General features: G+C 40.3%; 1 protein-coding gene across 1 annotated transcript; it reads right to left on the minus strand.

The window, feature by feature from the left end:
• Positions 1-40: 40 nt before the first annotated feature.
• Positions 41-9,639, minus strand: LOC144634948 (TAF6-like RNA polymerase II p300/CBP-associated factor-associated factor 65 kDa subunit 6L). Its single transcript, XM_078493998.1, is given in 13 exon segments — positions 41-844; positions 846-986; positions 2,087-2,215; positions 2,764-2,896; positions 3,415-3,539; positions 4,215-4,310; positions 5,819-5,896; positions 6,246-6,311; positions 6,678-6,730; positions 6,913-6,972; positions 8,503-8,659; positions 9,194-9,280; positions 9,373-9,639. Coding segments are annotated over 13 exon segments (1,926 nt in total). The 5' UTR covers positions 9,517-9,639; the 3' UTR covers positions 41-187.
• Positions 9,640-9,690: the final 51 nt, after the last annotated feature.

A 9,690-nucleotide genomic window follows, 5' to 3' on the forward strand; every position in this document is an offset into this window, starting at 1 on the left:
TAACTGATTTATGCATATTGCAACTTGGTAAAACTCACGTTTTAGACAAAGCTTTATTTTGATAGAAATGTACTGTGGGTTAAGCGCCCACTGTACTTCTTGAATAAATAACTATCGAAATTTCTACATTTATACAGAAAGGTAAAGAGCTGACCGCAATATTGTTACAATATTGGCCGTCATATTGTTACAATGTAACTCCAATATGATAATCATACTTCGCTCTGTTATTTAGCGATAGGTTTTGTTTTCTAAACTTTCTACGAATGCGTCCGGTTTCTACAGCGCATTTCAAATGTTTTTGATTGATCTTTGCTGTTTGTTGTACATGTCTTGATGCCCTTGCAGGGTCCTTTTGACTGCTTCTTCTTGAGATCCCTGTAGCTCTGGTTCGCGAAGGACTAGGTTCTCCAGGGTCTAAATCCATAGGTATGCTTGAGACCTTTGTCTGCACGGGCCTTAAGGTCAAACAGATTCTTTTGCTTTTTGGCCTCTCTTTGTGAGTTTCTGTGTTCTTAGATGTTTCCTCGTCAATAGTTCGTTTTCTCTTAGCACTAAGCGGAGTTGATTGTGAACTCGATGACTTTAATTTCTCTTTAGCTTTGCATATTAACTCTTTGATGATATTAGCATCGCGCGGCAGAGGCCGTAACGGAAAGTACGCATGGGCAAATGGCTGCATCCGCAGCTGATTGGTCTTAGTGACAGCCGCATCCTGCCAGTTGTTATGCGCAATCCTCGGCCCCAGACTATCGCCGAATACCTCGTAGAGTTGCTGGTAGAGCTGTAGAGGATTGGACGCGTGACTGGTTGAGCTCGACCGGGATCGGGACGAGGCCACGGGGGGCTGGGCGCTGAATTACACTCGCCCCAGCCCACGGAGACAGATTGCTGCGCAGGACTGGGTGTGAGTTGTTGACTTGAAAGCCAAGAGTGGTCATGGGAACGCCATGCTGTTTCGACTTCAAAAGGCATCCAGCGGCTTGCTGTAGGGAAAAAAGAGGTGTACAGTTGATGATTAAACCTTTACCCCTAAAGCGAATGGTCTTTTTATTTCGTAAATTAAAAAAAATATATAAACCTGATATCCATATATGATACACCATTTGAAAGTTCTTGATCAGAAAATTTCATAAAACACTTGAACAAATGAGAAGGAAGTTACAGTTTTGAAAGAAATGGGTTAAAACGTAAAAAAGAAAAAGATTTAAAAAATTGTTTCTCTCCGTATATAGTAGGCATACCCCTAAACTACAGCTTATTGTGCAGATCTCAGTTTACTGGTTTATTTTAGTAATGTTGCATGTCACCTTTGTGTCAGGCAAAAAAGTTGCAAAAGTTATAGGGGTGGTTAATCATGTCACAAATAGGGGGAAGGTACAATTTTATCCTTTCAACATGCAGATCTTTTGAAGACAAGTGTGGTGACAAAAATTTAAATAAATTGGACAAATATTGACCAAGTTATGGCACACATGCCAACTGGCACTTTTAGGGGTAATAACCATGAAGCATTGTTTGGTACAATGTTGTTTGGGACAAGCAGGGAAAAACGAGAGAGCATGGAACAGGCTATCTCCATTCTCGTCCCTAGAGCTGCTTGTTCCTCTTTGCCGGCTGAGCCTAGCAGGACAAAAACAACTTGAGTGGCTCTGGGGGCACATGATTTGATTGGCTGGATTTTAACAAAAGAAACAGCCAGTGAAATGAGCCGTTTTAAAATCCCTTTGTTTGTATTGGAGTTTGAAATGGTTGATTTTGCTGGCTAGATTTCAAACTCCCTTTGTTAACATCCAGCCAATCAAATCATTTGTCCCCATTGCCACCTGTTTCTTGTGCACAGTCTCAGCCGGATTGAGTGGGACAAGCCACTCTGGGGACAAGAATGCGGCTCACTTCCAAAGACAGAAGGACAATTATACTGAAAACATAAACGACGAGAGCGATGTATTATGGATTGATTTTATCAAGCAATCAAGGTTTTAGGCTAAGAAACCTCAAGACAGACAACGCGTCAGCCTGTTTTCTCTAGTTATATTCCTGTTAAACATTCACAATAATTATCAATGAAACCCATGCAGCATACCAGAAGAGCTCCATAAACTTGGTAAGCTTCCTCTTGAAGAGGAGCATTTGATTGGCTGTTATCATCCAACACTTGCTGTAATTGGTTCCAGTAGGTCCGCAGATGAGGCATCACGTATTGTTCTAAGGCCTGAAATAAACAAGGAAACAAATCATTTACGCCTCCAATAACCTTTGTCTTTGTCAAGCTGTGCTATTTGCTAACCGAATAACCCGGGGCATGGCACCAGTAGATGTCTGCCCTTTACTGAACAGTTGGCATTCTCGAAAGCAGACAGCTGTGTGACCACATTTTAGTACCGTATTTTCTCGGTTAAACGCGATATTTAAAACTTGCCCTGGTGGACTCAGCGTTTATTCGCCTTCTGCAGTTTATGCGAGCCATGTGTTTATGAAGCAATGGTTTTTATATCTCCAATAAATGTTTAAAGGGGTAATTTACATCTCCACCTTGGAGACAATGTTTTTTCGACTGAGACCTGGCATTTAATCAAGAAAATATGGTGGATGTAAGCGCTTCCCTCCCCTCCTCCATCGAGCCCACAGTTTTGATAAAATAATTTCACTTTGTCAGAAAAGATACCCAGACTTAAACAGACGTTAAGTTTTCTTTTAGTAGCGGCCTATAACATGCAACAAGCTTTGCTTGGTTAACTGAGTGTATTTATGATATTGTACCTCTGGTCCCAGTTCAGTGAGTCCTACAACAGCTCCATAATGCGAACAGAAAGGGCGACCATCATCTAACAACACTTCTTGTAGCGTCATGAGCAGCTGTTGTCTCAAGTAGTTGACCGGGTTGCTACATTTCCTAAAAAAATTCAAAAACCAATTGGTCAACTGATTGGTCAGAATTCCAACTATTGCTAAACATTAATGTCATCATGCTGAAGTGAGAGCCCTCCTTACGGAATGTGCTCCCTCCTTTTCAAAAAAGGCTCCGATTTAATGATGCATTTCTTTATAAAGCGTCCCTTTTTCGATAAGTTCCATTCATGAAATACTTTTTTTACGCAATAATCTTTTGCACTCGTAGCACCCCATCTAATTTAGATTGAAGAGCTAATTTGAATCAGTGGGAGGAAATTTATTTGTCCCAAATAAGCTTCCTTGGGAATGCACTTTCTAAGAATTGTTTGAATATAGTAGACTCGAAAACTGTAAAGGTTTGCCAAGGAGCAACAAGTTTTTATGAAGCTTTTTGCCACAGAAGGAGTTTGAATTTTGACATGGACCATAGTCTTGTTAAAGCTGCTAGCAGGCAGCGCATTTTACCCTCTGAACTTGACAATGTGAATTTGATAAACACAGCCATCCTGAGGATCTTACCTACTAATGCGAGCCAGAATGTATGCTGCCTCGTCCCTCAGTCGCCAGTGATCGTTTTGTGGATTTAACGAAGCAGCAAGAGACTCAAGCAGACAATACATGACCGCTGTAACAAGCTGGATCACCTGTTAAACAAACACTGAGTTGTAAGTAAGAAAACGTGTAGGTGATAAAAACTGATTGATCATTGACTTGAAGTTGAAAAAGTTATATTAACCACCATGATAATGAATAGAAATTCTCCTAGCTGCTTAATGCTACATAAACCGGATGAGCTCTGGTCCTGTTGGGCTACTAGCCTTTGACAACAGGCTTACAGAGCCTACAGCAAAAACTTTTTTTCCATTTTGTTTTTGTTTTGTTTTGATTAAAGACAGTAAAATGTACCGGTAAGTGCTTTTTTGTGTTAAGACCTGGAGAGCAAGACTGACTTCAAGCCACTGGCAGTATGAAATAACTGTAAGTCACTGACTTAATTCACATGCTATGTGGGAGGCATGCTTCTAGCTAGCCTTCTCAAAGAGGGTCAATATAAGAATGTAGGCCAAAATTGTCTGGGCAAGAGTCAAGTTTCTCAGACAATAACTGGCTTTTGACAAGAGAATAATGAATATTGTAAGTTTTGACCTACTCAATCTGAAGTCTAACCCAGTAATCTCCAGATCAACATGTCTCACACAAATGTAAAGGGGGGGGATGAACAAAAGCTGCAATGTTATTTACATTTAAATTACTTTTATAAGTACTGTAAATAACAAATTAAAAATATGTCTTGGTAATATTTAATTTTAATTGCTTACATATGGTTCAAGGAACAGTGACAGATTATCGATTAGGGATCTGACCATACTCAGAAGCTTGCTTAGCTGAGTCAAGTCGTGGCTGTAAGTCTTAACCTGAAATAATGTAGACAAAACATGATTTCTGGAAACAATAAATTAAATACCCATCACAATCATAATAGATGCCTTCCAAGGGGGGTAGCTGTGTCACAATGTTGCATGTTTCTGAGCTCCCATGCCACCTAGCCAACAGCTGTAAATGTTGCTGTCATTTTTTCCCACTATTGTGTTGCTGTCCCATTGTGTCGCTGTCCGATTGAGTGCCATAATGACGTCGCTTGTTGTTGTTAAAATGTTCCTGTGTCGTCAGTATTCAGGGTCATGTTGCTTGTCGCTTTTACCCCTTGGAAGGCCTCATGATAATAAAGTTAAATTGCGATACAAAATATAAACACTCTGCTTAAAATACAACCACACAATGGTTTTCTGCAACAAACAAGAATGGTACAAAATCCACCATGCTAGTAGGCAAGCAACATGTATTCACTGGGACATCCAAAATGAAGGAATGTCAAGCTTGACTAGTCAGGGGTTTCAATAAGTTTTGGCACAAGTGGGTAGAATATAAAAACAGGCGGGTATCAATGGAAGGCCCAACGGGCCTTCCCCCTCTAGGGGGGTCCGGGGGCATGCCCCCCCGGAAAATTTTGAAATTCTATACTCTCGTAGGTGCATTTTCCTGCATTTTGGGTACTTTTAAGATTACTTTGTTGTATGTATGAAGTCAACCAGTGTAAACAGATCTGAAGAAAATTGTGTTACTCAGAAACAGATCTGAAGAAAATTATGTTACTCAGACAATAATGTCTATCAAGGAAGAGCACTCTTTTAATGCCCAAGTTGCCAACACATCTGAAACATGTGATTTTAATTTTTCGTATTCGAAATGATACGCGAACGTTACACAATAAATCAGTGCAAACTTTTCACGTTTCTAGGCAAAACCCTAACCTTTTAATGTATTCAACTTACCCTGCGAAGAATTGACCTCGTTTGACCTTTTTTTTTTAGGTTCCGGGGCGTAAAATGCCAACAGCGTCTGCCTTTTATTTCTAGCGGCCATATTAATATTCACGCTTAGTCCCAGTCTCCCTCGATTTCAGAGTGCCTGGTAGATTTTTTTCGCGCTTTGAACGATGATTTCACGTGTCATTACAAGACTTCGCTTCACCTTTTATGGTCCAAAGGACAGGGTAAACACCAGAATATCTTTTCTTTTTATCTTTTCTTTTCTTTCCCTAGAACCTGACAGGAATTTTATGAAATTTCTTGGTAGAAATTCGTAGCTGCGGTGAAATGATCTGGTCTGATAAGATATTCGCATTACGCTTCAAGCGGGTAGTCCGCCCATCACAAGCGGGTAGATCTACCCGCTACCCGGCTATTATTGAAACCCCTGCTAGTTGAAATTTATTGTTTCAGTTTGAAGGCTGTCACATTCTGATGCCATCCAGCATAGCAAATTTTGTACCTGGTGACTGTTTGTTTTAAAACGCCCAATGCAATGTCAATAAATTGGCACTGCTATAGTGTTATGTGGAAAATACAGTTTCTTCACTTACCCCTGATGCAATAAAGTTCACAAAATAGGCCAGTAGAGAAGAAATCTTTGGATTGGTTTTCAGATCACTTAGAGCCACCTATGAAATTAAAGAGGAAGTCGAGCAATTATTCTTACATTTTCTCTTAGGCCCCTTCTCTTAAGGCACCACTTTGAAAAGGTCTTGAAAAGATTCCACCACCCTCCCCACTTCAGGTTTTAAACATGTCAAATGTCATTCTTCTTGCGCATGGGCATGTCACTGTGGTGAAGCTACCGTGCCGTTCAAAAGTAGGTTACCACAGATGGTGATAAAAACAATCAGTTAATGATCCCAAGCACTATGGTAGCCAGAGTGGCAAGAAAACTGCTTTTATTAATTATAATGTGTAGAGTTATTACAAAACAAATATCTCTTTGTTTGCAGGTTATGGCTAGGAAATTCTTACCTTGCTGCATTGCTCCTCGTCACCTAAAACAGCTTTTGTTATCTGTTCATAGTAACTCAAACAGGCCTACAATAAGTAGAAACAATAATATTGATGGTTCAAATACAACAACAACAACAATAAAATAAGTCAGAGAGCAAAATTATATATTAATATATAGCTGGCCTGGGATGTTACATGCAAGAAAATAGCTCGCCTAGAAGTGTGATCATCCAGTTGGGGGTAGCCCTTAAATGGACTGTTGTTATGATTGCAACTGACTAATTCAATGACTTGAGTGGAATCATCATAAGAGTCTGCTTCGGATTGACTCAAGAACAGTCCTTCTCAGAAGTACCCTTAGCCTGACAATTATACTTGACAAACTACCAAGTGGATGCTCCTTGGTTTAAACCACTGCTTATAACAGAAGAAAACAAATTTATTATTCACCTCTGAGAGGGTATGCTGCACAACTCCAGCTTCACTGACATTGTTAACTCGACCTAATTTCACAGAAAATAAAATAAAAACACAAAAAAATATATAAAACGAAAATGAAATTAAATGTACACAATTCACCAGCTCAGGGTATTTGCCAGCCAGCTTTTCTAATCGCAGAAATTCATGGCATTAGGCAGAATTTTTCTTCATCTGGTAAAGAACTTAGTCATCAGTATCAACCTACCACCATTTTGCTGAGCATGACCTCCTGCAGCCTGGGAACCCTCAGTAGGTAGCCAATAAGCTGCAGAAATAACAGAGGGTTGGGGTTTTAGACAGTTGTATTTGTGCTCTTATGAGGACCTGTTAGGGTAAATTCCGACAGGCGATACGGCTCTGAAACGGCGACATGAAGGAGCTGAAATAAACGACGACAAACGACTAAAAGGTCCCGTGAAATAACGACAGCAACAAAGAAAAAAGCAAAATCGACAGCGACATTGGTGCTTTTTAAAGTGGCTTGTACTGATGTAGGCAAAATAGCCTGACCTTGTAAAGACCATTCTCGTGCATTGAACGACTGCAATCTTATGCTCTAACACTTCATTTTTAGGCTGCTTAAGTTAAGTAACTACATAATGATCCATCATTCTGAAAATAATTCACTCCATGTTCTCTTTGTACCTGCTCAGAATAATGGAAAACACGTCTAAGCTACTTCAGTTTTTCAAAATTTTCTGGGGGAGTATGCCCCCTGATCCCCCTAGGAAGGTGTCTCCTTCATCTGTGCCAACAGATCTAATTGAGAGATCCAACAATAGGGAATATTTGGGCGACAGAACTACGAGAACGCATTATTTTAGGTTATGCACTCCGGACTCAACCATTTCCGACAGCGACATGCGGACCTTTCGAAATTGCGACATCAAAGGGTTTAAAATTCAGACGGGGGACATGAAGACCCCCCTAACAGGGCCTCTCTTATATGGTGCATGTGATCTATACAGCAACCCACTGACCCAGTTTTGAATTTTAATCATTCACAGTCTAAACAACAACGACTTGGTCCACTGCCTCAAACATAAACCTGATTTGGACTGAAACTTGTTAAGACTTAAGTGTAAGTCAACCACTCAACTCCTCTAGAGCTCAGTTCTGATAAACAACTTGGGTCTTTATACTGCATTGAGCCACCATCAATCATGATAAATTATAAATCAATTGCAAGTAGTACTTAAAAGAAACGAGGGGGCGACCCAAAGTAGAAACTGTTTTTTTTTTCTTACTTGAAAAAGGAGAGGAGGGGCTGAAAGTGCACAGATACATGTATTACTAAGCCTTTCTTTGCTCCAATAATTATTATGGAAGGGAGAATTTCCCTAAGACCTTCCTGTCTTGGATTTTTTTAGGCAAAATGAGGGAGACTGGATTCATCCAAGCCCCTCCACTGAAGTGTTCTGTCAAAATCAATTATTAACTTATCACTTCATGAATTCTCGACTCCAGAGCGGTTTGTCCCTCTTCTAAGCTGGTAGAGCCTATACATCAAAAAAAAAAGTGGCTCTGGGGACACATGATTTGATTGGCTGGATTTAAACAAAAGGAACAGCCAATCAAATGAACTATTTTAAAATCCCTTTGTTTGCATTTTATTTCTTGAAAATTCTCTTTGTCATATGAGAGTTTTAAACAGTTAATTTGATTGGCCTGATTTGAAACTTCCTTTGTCAAAATTTAGCCAATCAAATCATAGTCCCCAGAGCCACTGTTTGTTGTGCACAGGCTCTGCCGGCTAAGAGGGACAAGCAGCTCTGGAGACGAGAATGCTTATCACCTTTGACTGTTCTCTGTCCAGGATCAGTGGGTATTGCCACATTCATTGCCAGCTCTCGCAGACCAATCTCCTTGTCTTCAACATAGAATATATCACCATCTTTAGTAGTGGTGCTGCGAAACAACATGTCCTCCAATGATCCATAACCATAAATGGGCTGGTGAAAAATTCAAAACAAACAATGAAGTTGTTTCCAGTGACAAAAAATACATTGTACATGTAACATGACAAAGCCATAAAGGGGTTCATTGAAGAAAAATGGGGAAGAGAGAGGAGCTTATTCAATTCATAAGCCAGTATAGGGCAAACTAATAAAGATTGTTGTAAGAGACCTTTTAATGCTTTATGTTTTCCATAAAACATCTCCACAAAGAAGGAACTAAAACGTCTTGAGGTGGGCAGAATAACTTTAAAAAGTACAAATGAAGTTGTAACTGGAAACTAATGTTTTAAATCCTGACAGTGGCATTGGAAAGTGGAGAGGGGTGAAAGAGTTAGAGGGGTAGAGTGGAGCTTTCTAGAGAAAGGGGAGAGGGGGGAGGGGCTTAAAACAAAACAATCTGGACAGTGATCTCCCCCCCCCCCCCCTCCCTTCACCAACTGTCCCGGTTTGGGTACGTACGACTATACAAAATTATGACGACCTCATCATTATACCAAAAAATAAAAAGACATGAAGCTTTGGTATCACCTCTGTGCTACTCGTTTCTAACGCTTTGTTGAAATCTTCACATGTGAGCCGCCTTCTCTTGGAATGCTTCATGAACTGCGATGCACTCTGTGTAAATCATTTCAAATAATCAAACGGAAGCTACATCAAATAACAAAAGTTGACCAGTAATCCGATAGAATTAGGGCGCCTAACTGTACCTGAAGCGTCTCGCGAAGCCTGTAAGTTACATCTTCCGCAAGAGAACTTGCCAGGTCGTCCGTCAAACTTTGCACGCCGAAAATTTCGGCGTACAATTTTACCGACTTGGGGGAGACTATTGCAAATTTGGAGTCGTCAGCCATGGCGTAGAATTTGATTCTCTTCTATCTGCGAAATGTCACCCCAAAAGTGTGGCCTAATCGATGAAATATTGTGAAATCAGTTTGACAAGAATTACGAAAAGAGACCTCCACCTGAGAGCGCCATGTTGGTTACATTGGCCCACGGAGACTGGGGGAAAGCATAGGAATACCAGA

The sequence above is a fragment of the Oculina patagonica genome, chromosome 13 (genome assembly GCF_052425735.1).
Source record: "Oculina patagonica isolate OP01 chromosome 13, crgOcupat, whole genome shotgun sequence".
NCBI lineage: Eukaryota > Metazoa > Cnidaria > Anthozoa > Scleractinia > Oculinidae > Oculina > Oculina patagonica.